Here is a 15359-nt window from a genome sequence, read left to right on the forward strand (position 1 = left end):
CGACATACGGTCTCATCAATGTGAGTTATCCTTTTAATGGTGTAGATGTTAATTCATCCATCTGCTTTCATCCTGTAAAACTACTGTTCATGTCCTCCTATAAATTCTCCAAATTGGAGGGAATGGAGAGACGTCCAGTCATCTGGGACAGTTGTCTTGAGATCACTTGAGAATAGCGTATTGGGTTTTGTTTGTTTTTGTTTTGTTTTTAGTTTTCTCACATAACCAATCCATCTTTTTTTTCCCTCCTGGTTATATATCTTTCTGACATGGTTTAGGCCCATTCTCTTGTTCTGTTCCTTTGATAATATTCTTTTGAAGCCCATTTGGTACAATGTAATTTATTTGTACCTATATCTTAGACATACATCACACATGATTATTGAGCTAGACCAAGAACTGAACAAGAGAAAAGAAATTTTCCTTTGGGGAATTCAGTGCTTTTAATGAGCCCAAGGTTATTTTTGAATATAAGGCCATCTTTAGAACAACTATATTCTTCTGGTGTTGGGCATGAGCGATAACTGATCACCCTTTATGCTTTACTGGCATCTTCAGTATTTCTGGAGAAACTGAGGAAGGACTTCAGTGCATAGGATTAGGTGTCCCCCCTCCCCCATCCACCTTTGTGGCAAATGTATAGAAAGACCCCAACAAGAATCAGACCAGAGGAATGGGGGGGCCCGACAAGGATGCTTAATGAATCTTCAGTGCTGGAGGGAATATTCACATGGAGAGGATCACAGATTCATTTGAGTATTCTTTGGTGATGCTATTAGACTGTGATTAATGACATAGTAGTTTCCCTGGGCTATTTGCATTTTTATCAGGTCCTAAAACTCTCCTTGCATGCCACTTTCTGTATAATTTGCAGGTTGGGAATGTGACCTTTTAAGTATAATCTATTTTAATGTGTAGATCTTGCATAATAAATGATATTAGAAAAATAGAATAATGACATCATTTACAGGATATTAGTATGTATAGAATTGGACTGCCTTATGAGGGAGTAGGATCCCCTTTGCTGGAGGCCTTCAGGAAGAGGCTGGATGGCCACTTGTTGAGACCACTTTTGATCAGGGATAGGCTAAACTCAATGGCCTCTGGCATCCCCTCCTACTCACAGATTCTGTGATGTCTTGATATTTTGCTTTTTTGTATTACTTCACCGGACATAAATTAAAAAACAAAAATCCTTAATTTCCTTTTTTTTTCTTTTCTAGATTATTCAGATCTGGGAGATCTTCCTCCACGTTCTCCATTGGAGCCAGTGTGTGAAGATGGTCCCTTTGGCCCTGTGATAGAGGAGAAGAAACGAACATCCCGAGAACTCCGGGAGCTATGGAAGAAAGCAATTCTACAGCAGATTCTGCTGCTCAGGATGGAGAAGGAGAACCAGAAACTGCAAGGTTGGGGCCCTTTCTTTCATTCATTTTACTTTCTTCATTTGTTCAGAAAACAGACCTCAAAATTCCATTTATACTTGGAGTATTGTAACTAGACTTAAGAATGACACCTATAAAAATTAGATAAGACTATTTGGCAATATGCTTTAATTCTAAACTATTTTAGTTTCCACAGTGCATTTTTATCAGCAATTTTTTTTTTAAATCTGGGTACCCATTTAATTAATTTTTTCTTAGAAATTTTGATTTGGAAGTGGTTTGTACTTTTTCCCCAGAGGTCTGTTGTAGGATTCAGAACATAAATATTTTTATTTTCTGCTTTATTTTGCTTAATTATGATAATAAAAGGAATTCTGAAGATACAAACTGCAGGAAATAAAAGTTGATTCAGCTTACTATAAGTCTTTCTTGTAATATTTTCATTTATCAATGAATTAAAAGTGGTGCTCATCCCTTCTTTTGTATTCCTTCTTTCATAAAAACTGGTATTCAAAATAAATGCCATATTGAAGGCATGTATTTTATCAATTTAGGTTATACATTATCCAGTTATGCACATATTCTTTAAAGAAAAATGTAAATGGGAGGTAGAGAGGTTCATTTATCATTGTACTTTGAATCTGGAAGACCTGTGTTCAAATTTTTCTTAGACTCTTACAAACTGTATAACTCTTGGCAAGTTATTTAAACTATGAGCCTCGATTTCTCCATCTGAAAAATGGTATGATAATAGCTTCCACTTCATGGGGTTGTAATAGGGCTTAAATGAAACAATATATGTATTTGAAATGCTTTGCAAACTATAAAATGCTTTTTAAATATCAACTCTTATTATATATGGGCATTAAAATGCCTTTCTATTCCATTTCACTAGTTAAAAAGAATGAATCAGGTTGATCATTCATATGTTTTAATTATGTTATTGCTTACTTCTGTCTTCCAAGCTATTATTATAAAGTAATTCCCCAATAAATCTAAGAGAATTAGAATGTTTTCCTTCTCTTTAGCCACCTTGCAAGGATGTGTACTTTTTTCTAATGGCACTGCTATTATTATTCAAGACATTTATGAAATTGCAGCAAATTTTTTTGAGTATCTTTAAGAATGGCAATTACATTTTGTGGGTTGAATTTTTGAAGCAGTGAAATACTGTTTAGCACTGTGTCTTGTGGATTTGAAGACCTGGATTCTATAGCCATTTCTGCCTCTGGTTTGTTCTGTCACCTTGGACTCAAGTCTTTCAGACTCTCAAAAGTCAAAAGGGAAAAGGCTTAATGAATATGGAAGTGAGGAAGCTAGAGTGAGCCGAGTATAAGGAAGAAGAGATTTATTTCCCTTCTTCTCCATAAACAGTTTTTCTCATTACATCAGGCATTAATGGAAGCAGGTAGGATATCATTGAATCTATTGTTTTGGGGTTCCATACAGTACTTCACACAAAATAAGTGCTCAGTAAATGTCCTCTGGATGAATGAATTTGCTTGTACTGCCCTGATCCTTTGGTACTGAAATTGGGGCCTGGCTTGAATAACATTAAGTATGGAAATGCTATTTGAAATTTGGGGGAGGCTATTTTTACAGTAGTATATTACAAGTATTAAAAATTAGACACAACTGCTAACATGCCTTTAAGACCTACTGTAAATATGTTAGGCTTTTAACCGCATATAGACAGTTTAATAAAAAAAAAAAATTACTGTTCCTACCACATGTATAACCTCCTGCCAAATATATAACCTCCATTTCACTACAAGGACACATTTATTTACAAGGACACACATGGCCACCAGACCGGGAGGAATTGGATACTTATGAATTTTTGCCCCATATTGCCATTGATTTGAGACAATTTCATTATGGGTCAATTAGTGGTAGAATCTTACCTCCAGATGAGGTTGTCTTCAAAGATGGACATGTAAGGTAAGGGGTGCAGCTATAAAATGGTGATGATATGAACTTTACCTAAATGTTAGAATGATTAGGGTAATAACTGTAGACCGTAATTCAAATTAATGTGAATGCTGAGTAGACTAGAAGGAAGAGGTGAGAGATTCCAAAAGTCATCTAAAGCAATTTGTTGATTCTTCTTTTGTATTGAAATAATTAACCTGCATTGGGGTTTTTTGATACCATTTGCTCATCTCAGCTGACTTTTTAGCAGTATTCCATTTTCAAGGTTGGTTTGGTTTTTTTCCTTTTCCAAAATTCAGTTTTCTTTTCATTTTATCATTGTGATATGGGACACACATTCATCTTTATGTTGTAGGAACAGGGCTTGAACTTGCAAGTAAAATTCAAATGAGTACATCATTATATATATAGGGGTAACATGGAATTTAAAAAAATTTTCCCCTGGAATGATACCTATTTCAGAATGAGACCTCAGGAATTGGTAAGCTAAAGAAGAAAAGCACACAACTTAGAAGTTCTAGAATGAGTGTTATAAGATTCTTTAGGGAACAGGTACTAGGCCTGTGGTTTCATTAGTATAGAGAACTCCTAGATGAGGACACTTCCTCTACAAATTCAACTTTCTTTTTAAATTATAGTCTAGAAGAGTTTCTATAACTTGCTCAGAATCATACAGCCAGTTTGTGTCAATGTTTGGCTCTGAAGACTGCTCTCTAACCACTTTGTCATTCTGTCTCTCAAGAAATGATACTATTTAGAAGATTTTTAAAAAGCCAATAAATTGAGAAGATGTGAGAATGGCAGAACAAGTGGTATATGATTGGGATAGAATACTCTTAGTATAATAAATGACAAAGGGATGTTCTCAGAAAAACCTGGGAAGATTTATGTGAACTGATGCAAAGTGAAGCAAGCAGAACCAGGAGAACATGGTATATAATAACAGCAATATTTTAATAATGATCAACTGTGAAAGATTTAATTACTCTGATTAATACAGTGATCAAGACAATTTCAAAAGATCCATGATGAAAAAATACAATCTTCCAGAGAGAGAACTGGTAAATTCTGAGTGCAAATTGAAGCATACTTTTTTCACTTTATTTTGTGTGCATGTGTGTTGCAACATGACTAATATTGAAATTTTTTTTAATTTTATAGTATTTTATTTGATCATTTCCATGCATTATTCATTAAAGACAAAGATCATTTTCTTTTCCTCCCTTCCACACCCTGTAGCCGATGCGTGATTCCACTGGGTATCACAGGTGTACTTGATTCGAACCCATTGCCATGTTGTTAATATTTGCATTAGAGTGTTCGTTTAGAGTCTCTCCTCTGTCATGTCCCCTCAACCGCTGTAGTCAGGCAGTTGCTTTTCCTCGGTGTTTCTACTCCCACAGTTTGTCCTCTGCTTATGGATAGTGTTTTTTCTCCTAGATCCCTGCAGATTGTTCAGGGACATTACACCGCCACTAACGGAGAAGTCCATTACGTTCGATTATACCACAGTGTGTTTGTCTCTGTGTACAATGTTCTCCTGGTTCTGCTCCTCTCGCTCTGCATCACTTCCTGGAGGTTGTTCCAGTCTCCATGGAACTCCTCCACTTTATTATTCCTTTTAGCACAATAGTATTCCATCACCAACATATACCACAATTTGTTCAGCCATTCCCCAGTTGATGGGCATCCCCTCGTTTTCCAGTTTTTGGCCACCACAAAGAGCGCAGCTATGAATATTTTTGTACAAGTCTTTTTGTCCATTATCTCTTTGGGGTACAGACGCAGCAGTGCTATGGCTGGGTCAAAGGGTAGATATTCTTTTGTCGCCCTTTGGGCATAGTTCCAAATTGCCCTCCAGAATGGTTGGATCAGTTCACAACTCCACCAGCAATGAATTAATGTCCCTACTTTGCCACATCCCCTCCAGCATTCATTACTTTCCATAGCTGTCATGTTAGCCAATCTGCTAGGTGTGAGGTGATACCTCAGAGTTGTTTTGATTTGCATCTCTCTGATTATAAGAGATTTAGAGCACTTCTTCATGTGCTTGTTAATAGTTTTGATTTCTTTATCTGAAAACTGCCTATCCATGTCCCTTGCCCATTTATCAATTGGGGAATGGCTTGATTTTTTGTACAATTGATTTAGCTCTTTATAAATTTGAGTAATTAAACCTTTGTCAGAGGTTTTTATGAAGATTTTTTCCCAATTTGTTGTTTTCCTTCTGATTTTAGTTACATTGGTTTTGTTTGTACAAAAGCTTTTTAATTTGATGTAATCCAGATTATTTATTTTACATTTTGTGATTCTTTCTATGTCTTACTTGGTTTTAAAGTCTTTCCCCTCCCAAAGGTCTGACATGTATACTATTCTGTGTTTACCCAATTTACTTATGGTTTCCTTCTTTATGTTTAAGTCATTCACCCATTTTGAATTTATCTTGGTGTAGGGTGGGAGGTGTTGATCAATTCCTAATCTCTCCCACACTGTCTTCCAATTTTCCCAGCAGTTTTTATCGAATAGTGGATTTTTGTCCCAGAACCTGGGATCTTCGGGTTTATCGTATACTGTCTTGCTGAGGTCACTTGCCCCCAGTCTATTCCACTGATCCTCCTTTCTGTCTCTTAGCCAGTACCAAATTGTTTTGATGACTGCTGCTTTGTAATATAGTTTGAGGTCTGGGACTGCAAGGCCCCCCTCATTTGTGGTTTTTTTTTTTCATTATTTCCCTGGATATCCTTGATCTTTTGTTATACCAAATGAACTTTGTTACGGTTTTTTCTAAATCAGTAAAGAAATTTTTTGGGAGTTCCATGGGTATGGCACTAAAATAGATAAATAAGTTTGGGTAGGATGTTCATTTTTATTATATTGGCGCGTCCTATCCATGAGCAGTTAATGTTTTTCCAATTGTTTAGATCTAGTTTTAACTGTGTGGGGAGAGTGTTTTGTAGTTGTGTTCATATAGTTCCTGTGTTTGTCTCGGGAGATAGATTCCTAGGTATTTTATTTTGTCTAAGGTGATTTTGAATGGGATTTCTCTTTCTAGTTTTTGCTGCTGAGCTGTGTTGGAGATATATAGAAAAGCTGATGACTTATGTGGGTTTATTTTGTATCCTGCAACTTGGCTAAAGTTGTTGATGATTTCAATTAGCTTTTTGGTTGAATCTCTTGGATTCTTTAAGTAGACCATCATGTCATCTGCAAAGAGTGATAACTTGGTCTCCTCCTTGCCTATTTTGATGCCTTCAGTTTCTTTTTCTTCTCTAATTGCTACTGCTAGTGTTTCTAGTACAATGTCAAATAATAGAGGTGATAATGGGCATCCTTGTTTCACTCCTGATCTTATTGGGAATGCATCTAGTTTATCCCCATTGCAGATGATATTAGCTGATGGTTTTAGATATTTACTGTTTATTATTTTTAGGAATGACCCTTCTATTCCTATGCTTTCTAGTGTTTTTAATAGGAATGGGTGTTGTATTTTATCAAAGGCTTTTTCTGCGTCTATTGTGATAATCATTTGGTTCTTGTTGGTTTGCTTGTTGATGTGGTCAATTATGTGGATGGTTTTCCTAATATTGAACCAGCCCTGCATCCCTGGTATAAATCCTACTTGATCATGGTGGATGACCCTTCTGATCACTTGCTGGAGTCTTTTTGCTAGTATCCTATTTAAGATTTTTGAATCTATATTCATTAGGGAGATTGGTCTATAGTTTTCTTTCTCTCTTTTTGACCTGCCTGGTTTTGGAATCAGTACCATGTTTGTGTCATAAAAGGAGTTTGGTAGAACTCCCTCTTTGCTTATTATGTCAAATAGTTTGTATAGTATTGGGATTAACTGTTCTCTGAATGTTTGATAGAATTCACTGGTGAATCCATCAGGCCCTAGGGATTTTTTCCTAGGAAGTTCTTTGATGGTCTGTTGGATTTCATTTTCTGATATGGGATTATTTAAGAATTCTATTTCTTCTTCTGTTAGTCTAGGCAGTTTGTATTTTTGTATATATTCATCCATATCACTTAAATTGGTGTATTTATTGCCATATAATTGGGCAAAGTAATTTTTAATGATTGCCTTAATTTCCTCTTCATCAGAGGTGATGTCCCCCTTTTCATTTTGATGCTGTTAATTTGCTTTTCTTCCTTCCTTTTTTTAATTAGATTGACCAGTACTTTGTTTATTTTGTTTGTTTTTTCAAAGTACCAGCTTCTTGTCTTATTTATTAAATCAATAGTTCTATCATTTTTGATTTTATTAATTTCTCCCTTAATTTTTAGGATTTCTAGTTTGGTTTTCTGCTGGGGGGTTTTAATTTGATCGCTTTCGAGTTTTTTTAATTTGCATTTCCAATTGATTGATCTCTGCTCTCCCTAGTTTGTTAATATATGCACTCAGGGATATGAATTTACCTCTGATTACCACTTTGGCTGCATCCCAAAAGGTTTGAAAGGATGTCTCACCATTGTCATTGTCCTCGATGAAATTATTAATTGTTTCTATGATTTCTTCTCTAACTCAACGATTTTGGAGTATCATATTGTTTAGTTTCCAATTAGTTTTTGATTTAGTTTTCCATGTACCATTACTGATCATTATTTTTATTGCCTTGTGGTCTGAAAAGGCTGCATTTATTATTTTTGCTTTTCTGTATTTGTGTGCCATGTTTCTGTGACCTAATGTATGGTCAATCTTTGTGATTGTGCCGTGTGGTGCTAAGAAGGTGTATTCCTTTTTATCCCTATTTATTTTTCTCCATATGTCTATTAATTCTAATTTTTCTAAGATTTCATTCACTTCTTTTACCTCTTTCTCATTTATTTTTTGATTTGATTTATCTAAATTTGATAATGGTTGGTTCAAGTCTCCCACTAATATGGTTTTACTGTCTATTTCTTCCTTCAATTCTCCTAGTTTCTCCATTAGAAATTTGGGTGCTATATTACTTGGTGCATACATGTTGATTAGCGATATTTCCTCATTATCTAAAGTCCCTTTTAACAAAATATAATTACCTTCCCTATCCCTTTTGATCAGGTCTATTTTTGCTTTGGCTTTATCAGATATCATGATTGCCACTCCTGCCTTCTTTCTGTCAGTTGAGGCCCAGAAGGTCTTACTCCATCCTTTAATTCTGATCTTGTGGGTGTCTACCCACCTCATGTGTGTTTCTTGGAGACAACATATGGTAGGGTTTTGGATTCTAATCCATTCTGTTATTCGTCTATGTTTTATGGGTGAGTTCATCCCATTCATGTTCAAAGTTATGATTGTCATTTGTGGACTCCCTGGCATTTTGATATCCTTCCCTAATTCTAACCTTTCTTCTTCAGCTCTACCTTTTAGTCCAGTGATTTACTTTAAATCAGTCCCCCTTGTACTTCCCTTTCTACCCCCCTTCCTTCTTATTCCCTCCCTTATTTTCCCCTGTAGTCTTTTTAAAATTCCCCCCACACACCCTCTCCCTCCCTTGTATTGCTTCCCTCCCCACCAGTCTGTTTTTTACCCTTCTACTCCCCTATAGGGCGCAAATCTATTCTCTTCCCCAATGGATTGGATTGTTCTTCCCTCTTTGGGTCAGTTTCAAAGTACGTAAGAGTTGAGTATTTCCTATCTCCAACCTCTTTACCCTTCCAGTGTATCGATGTTCTCTCCCCTCCCGCCATGAGCTTCTTTGTGACATATAAATTTACCCCCATTTGTTTCTTTTCCCATTTCTTTTAGTCATAACCTCTTTTCTTTTTTAGCTTTAGTCATGTATATATATATATATATATATACATACACATGTATATATATTTATGCATGCATATATCTATATACCTATTTATGTCTTGTCCTTTCATCCTATACAGTTTGTCACTGTTCCCTCTGAGTGTAGTTCTTCTAGCTGCTTAGGTGATAGCAACAGTTTTTAAGAGTTGCCAATGACCTCTTTTCTTATAGGGATACATATCATTTTAACTTATTGAGTCTCTTAAAAATTTTTGTTGTTGTTGTTGTTATTTTTCCCCTCTTTTTTAATTACCTTTTGATGATTCTCTTGAGTTCTGTGGTTGAACTTCAAATTTTCTGTTCAGGTCTTGTCTTTTATTTATGAATGCTTGGAACTCTTCTGTTGTGTTAAATGACCATACTTTCCCCTGTAAGAATATAGTCAGTTTTGATGGGTATTTTATTCTTGGCTGTAGGCCTAGTTCCCTTGCTTTCCAGAATATCGTATTCCATGCCTTTCAGTCCTTCAGTGTGGATGCAGACAGATCCTGTGTTATCCTCACCATGTTTCCATGGTATCTGAATGGCTTCCTCTTGGCAGCTTGTAATACCTGTTCTTTCACCTGATTGTTTTTGAATTTGGCTATAACATTTCTTGGTGTTGTCAGTTGGGGATTAATGCAGGGGGTGATCTGTGGATTCTTTCAATCTCCACTTTCCCCTCTTGTTCTAGGATCTTGGGATAGTTTTCCTGGATAATTTCCTCTAGTATTATGTCCAGGCTTTTTCTTTTGTCGTGGTCTTCTGGTAGTCCAATTATTCTTAATTTGTCTCTTCTTGAACGATTTTCTAAATCGTCTGTTTTGTGAATGAGAGGCTTCACATTTTCCTCAATTTTTTCATTCTTTTTGTTTTGTTTTATAGTGTCCTGCTGCCTTGTGAGGTCACTTGATTCTAGTTGTTTTACTCTGCTTCTTAATGATTGGATTTCATCTCTGGCTTTTTGGTCATCTTTTTCCTTCTGGTCTGATTTTCTTTGAAGATCGTCTTTCATCCTCTTTATCTCATCTTTCATCTCCTTTGCCTCATTTTCCAGCTGGATGATTTTGGCTTTCAAGACACTATTTTCTTGTTTTAGTTCAAGTGCCTCTGTTTCCAGATGACTTATCTTAATTTTTAAGTTCTTCAGAGGTCTTCAGCCTCTCTTAGTTGCGTTTTGAGTTCTTCCACAGCCTGTATCCAATTCGCCGGGATTTCTTATTTATCGTTTGCTGATCTCTCCCCCTCTGTTCCATTTGCTGAGTAGTAGCTGTCTATTGTAGTTTCTTTCTTCTCTTTCTGTTGTTTGTTCAAATTCACCCCTTCTTTCCTCCCTGTATTTGTGCTCTTGTTCCTCTCATTTTTTTGTTTTTGGGGGACTTCTATCAGTCTCCCCTCTTGGAGCTTTAACAGAGGATCTCTTGGTGTAATCTTTGGGGGATGGTTGTTGGGGGTTTGAGCTTTCCTGTCCTCTGGAGGCTTTTGATTGGCTTAAAGTCCAGCAGTGGATGAGGATGGATGGGGAGCCTAGGCTTCCCTGTGTTCTGGAGACTTTTGATGGGATTGAGTTCAGCTTAGTTGGGCTGGGTTTACTCTGAGTTTTAAACTTCCTGGACAGCTGGAGCAGATATGGAGTATCTCCAAAGCTCTGGCCAGGCTGCCAGGTCTATGCTCCTTCTAGGCTGTCATCTTGACTTCGCCTCTTGGTTTCTGTTTTTTTTTTTTTTCAGAAGACCCTGCTCTCTAAGGGGGGGAGATGTGTGGCCTCTCTGGGCTCTGAGGGCTCCTGATTGGATTAGGTTCAGCTGGTTCTTTCAGAAGACCCTGCTCTCTAAGGGGGGAGGGGTCATGGCTTGCCTGGGCTCTGAGGGCTCCTGATGGGATTAGGTTCACCTGGTTTGGGCTCAATGAGCCCTGATCCAATAAGCCTCCTCCTCCACGGTCTGTGTTGAATGCCTGGAGACTGGCTCGGGTTTTCAAGGTAAGCCCTTCACTAGCCCTGAGGTTTTTGTTCTTTCAGAAGCTCTGAGGGCTCCTGATGGGATTAGGTTCAGGTGGTGTGGGCCGAATGATCCCCGAGCCAAAAAAAGGAAGGAAAAAAAAAGCAGCAACCTCCTCTTCCACAGTCTGTGTTGAATGCCCGGAAACTGGCCTGGGTTACTTTCAGGGTAAGCTCTTCGGAGCAACTCCTTTGCCAGCCCTGAGTTTTCTGTCCTTTCAGTATCTCTGAGGGCTCCTGATGGGATTGGGTTCAGCTGGTGCCCTAAAGCTGGGACCTCCCTTGAGACTCAGATGGAAGGACCCAGCCAGGGGGCTACCGGCTTCCCCCTTCTCTCTATGTTTCCCTGCTGTCTGTGTTGGGCGCCTCGGAGACTGGCTCAGTTTGCTTTCAAGGTGAGTCCTCAGAGCCCTGAGGTTCCCGCTGCTGCCTTGGGCTCAGCACTCTGGGCTGGGGGTGGGTGGGTCCTGGGACCTTCTTTCTGTCTACCCCTTAGATCTGAGTGATCTAGGGTTCTGGCTTTTGGGGTGCTGTACCTTTTGATCCAAGTCCAGGAGGAGGTTTCCCCAGGTCTATCCTGTTGTTCAGCTTGAATTTCGGTGGCCTAGGAGCACTCTGTTTGGGATCAGTAAGGAAGGGTTTCCGAGGTCTGAACTTTCGCTGCTTCTACGCCGCCATCTTGACCGGAAGTATCTTGAAATGTTTTTAAAGGGGAAAAAAACCTCCAAACACAGCAAAACTAGGTTCCAGAGTAAAGAAGCAAGATTTGATGAGAGCCATCAGTGTCAAGGGAAGAAGAGAAGCGGACAGTGTGATGTAGCTTTAGAAAATCCAATATGAAGTCCTTTAAAATTTTTTCTGGTTTTATAATACAATATAAATTTGAAGATTTGTTCTGCTAGAATTTTATCAAGGCTCTCACCTGCCCTAACTGAGAAGGAAATGAAGGGCATGCACTCTAAACAGATTTTGCCTCATATATGTAATGCTTTCTGGCTTTTAATATGTAAAGCTTCTTTATTGTTTCTCCAGAAACATTTCATGATCTTTTCAGCAAACTTCAAAATTCATTCATAGAATCATATAATTTTATAACTAGAAGGGACCTTAAAGAATAACTAGGCCAGCCTCTTGATTTTACAGATGGGAGAACTATGGCTTGGGAAGGGAAATAATTTGTCCAACCTTGCACTACTATTTATTGGAAGAGAGGACCATTCTCCTTCCCAAGACCAACCCCTCTATTTGTGTCCATTATCTTATCCTTTCATCATTGTTTCCCTCTCTTTAGCTTATCCTTATTTGCTGGATTCTTTCTTATTGCCTTCAAATATGTATGTATGTATGGGTGGATGGATAAATAAATGAACAAGTATTAAGGAATTCCTTTGTGCTAGGCACTGTTGACACCTGGAGATACAAATACAAGCAAGCATACAGTCCTTGCCCTGAAGGAATTCATATTCTAATAAGGGAAGAACACACATGTAAAGAGGACTAGAAAGGCTGGGAGGGCAAGGGTACACAGGTTGTGGTGGGGACTGGAAATAATGGTTGGCAAATACTTTGATGATCTGATTCTGAGCCACATATGGTGAAAACCCACCTAGGAGCCCAGGGTCCTGGGAAAGTCCAAGTTCAAAGAGGAGATGGAGGAGGATCAACATAGAGATCTTAAAAACTGTCTCTCTACCCTTCCCTATTCTAATTATGTTCCGTATCGCTCTTCCTTTTCATAACTCCTAGAAAAATGCATCTGTCCTCGGTGCCTTCCCCTCCCACTCCTTTCTTAGCCCTGTAACAAATAAAAATTGATCTGGAGGCTCAGCATCAGCGTTATAAGCATTTATTAATTAAAAAAAAGAAAGATTGAGAGATTCTTCCTGTGGTTGGCTAAGGCTCTGCCTCCCTGGCAGCACAACTTGCCATAGCTCAAGGGCCAAAATAAGCAGGCACTTGGACAGCTCAGATTGCCAGAACCTCACCCCATGTCAGTGGCAGGTATGGAAACTAAGAGACAGACTATGCTCCCCACCTGGGTTTAAGAATCCTGCTTGTTCCCTGGCTTTCTAATGTCATGCCACCTGCCCTTCCATGGTGACATTCTTCTGGCTCTGTCGCCTTGTCATGCTGATGTCAGGGATGCCAGATTATGATATGGTGCTCTGTGATGCCCACTGTCTGAGGGTTGGAGATGTTTTACTTCACAGCACCCCCACTTGTCCTCTGGCCACACCCCTCCACAGAAGTTGTTTTTCCCAGGATTTCCAGTGTTAGTTGGTCAGTCCGGTGACCTTTGCTTGATCCTCATCTTCCTTGACCTCTCGACACTCTCAGCTGCCGCTACACGTAAGGTGTTGAGGGTTGACAAAATCTGCAGAAGCTGCCTTCCATGTACACTCCCACCATAGTGATGAAGGCTTGGACCTTCTTGTGGTCTAGCTTTCAGAAGAAAGCAGCTAGCCTCTCCTGATATGATCAACCGAGGAGTGGCTAAGGAGTTATCGGGTGACACCCAGACAGCAGGATAAAAGCTGCTGAAGGCAGGCAGCCTCCCAGTGAAGCCACGGAACTCGGCAAGGGAACACATTGTCAGACAGAAGAGTTCAGGTTTAGCTCTGTGCCAGACTAGCCTGTATGCCTACTGGAAGTGAGAGTGGTTTTTCTCACTGTCTCTTTGTTGGTGTTATGCTTGACTACTTTTCCTAACGGAAAATTTATTTGGGGGCTATTCCTTATGACCTTTTTTTGTTGTTGTTCTGAAATAGAGGTGTAAAGTTTTTGTCACTTCGTAGATTACTATGTATCAGATGCCGGTCAGTCCTGGGAATACAAAGAAAATCTCCCTCCCTTTCCCTAAAAAATTCCTGCTCTCACAGTTTAATGTGGGAGACAAAAATATATATAAACTACAAATGTAATTACAGCTAGTGTTGCCTAATAAAATGCATCTCCCAAGGTTACATTTCCATTAATTTTAGGCAGTTACTTTGTTGATGAGAAGAAAACATCAGAATATTAGCTATGCCAAGAGGAAAAAGAAGATAGATATCACTTTTTTTTGTCTGAATCAAAATATTTTGGCTAGATGCTGTTGAACATATCAAAAGATCATACAGGCAGCTTTCAGGGATAATTCCACATGGTATTACTGTATTCCTCATCCTAATCCTACAGAATGGTATTGGCTGGCTCAAGTCATGCATGTTTCTGGGTCCAAACTTGTGGCATTCTTACTGCCAGAGAAAGTATCCTTAGAAATTCATAAGCCAGTTCTATTCTCATCCATGGGTTAGCAGTGTGGTGTCTTGAATGTGATTTGCTATAATAATTTTTCCCTATTGCTAGTTAATAATGTGGATGATGATAGCTAACATTTATTTGCACTTTAAGGTTTGCAAGGCATTGTGTATATGTTATCTCATTTGATTCTCCCAATAGCCCTGTACTATGATTATCCCCATTTTACAGATGAGGAAACCGACATGGTTACCTGTAGTCTGAGAAGTCTAGGATTTTATGTTTTAAAGAAAAGTAAATTCCCCAGATGCAGGGAACCATGTAACCGAATTATTCTTCAAAATAGTCAGTAGATTCTAAGGGGAGAAGACTTAACATGATACATGGGAAATCATAGGAGGATGACCCTTCCTTGAGAGAGTGACATGAAAGGGAAGTAAATCAAATCCCCTCTGATTAAGTAGAAGTGAGTATATTACATGGGTCAGAGATAATAATTCGTTTCCTCCTGACTTTATAGGAAGATTCACTTTAGAATTTCCTGTGTTTCTGAAACTGATGAATTTATTCCTCCTATTCAACTAATAATATTCAGCTTGTGTTACAAAACTTTTTATGTTCTCTAAGGTTTGCCTCTGGCTAATGTTTGTTTCAATGCTATGCCAACTTAAATCATAACAAACAACCAAATCAGTATAACCAAAACTGTGTTCTGTCTTCCCTCTTTTTCCTTCTGTCTTGTGACCACCTACCTTTATTTGTGAAATTGTTAGGTGCAGTTAAAATAGGTTGTAAATATATGTATTCTGGAAATAGGAAAACAAAAATACCTAATTGTTCTTGATGAATTGTCTTGTTTATGTATATATAGGAAGTAAAGCATATCCATAGATAGGTTCTGAAATTGAATTATTTCAGGTTGAATTACAGGCTTCCAAAAGGATGGTTTCCTAAAGAGAAGAGAGAACATAAAGAGTGAGCAGTTTTATTTTTCACACTAAACTAAGAATAAAATAAATTCAGAAAAGTGAAATTATACTTT

General features: G+C 38.2%; 1 protein-coding gene across 11 annotated transcripts in view; it reads left to right on the plus strand.

Annotated features, from left to right (window-relative positions):
- TBC1D1 (TBC1 domain family member 1) overlaps positions 1-15359 on the plus strand; it is a 341861-nt gene that overhangs the window by 227589 nt on the left and 98913 nt on the right. For 10 of the 11 annotated variants that reach the window (XM_007496571.3, XM_056802524.1, XM_007496573.3 and 7 more), the window contains one exon: positions 1224-1409. In XM_007496571.3, coding sequence (XP_007496633.1) covers positions 1224-1409 — 186 coding nt within the window. Of the gene's footprint in view, positions 1-1223; positions 1410-13699; positions 13728-15359 lie in introns of those variants that run through there. The other variant, XM_056802528.1, reaches the window with a different exon arrangement.

The sequence above is a fragment of the Monodelphis domestica genome, chromosome 6, assembly GCF_027887165.1.
Source record: "Monodelphis domestica isolate mMonDom1 chromosome 6, mMonDom1.pri, whole genome shotgun sequence".
In the NCBI taxonomy this organism is placed as follows: Eukaryota; Metazoa; Chordata; class Mammalia; order Didelphimorphia; family Didelphidae; genus Monodelphis; species Monodelphis domestica.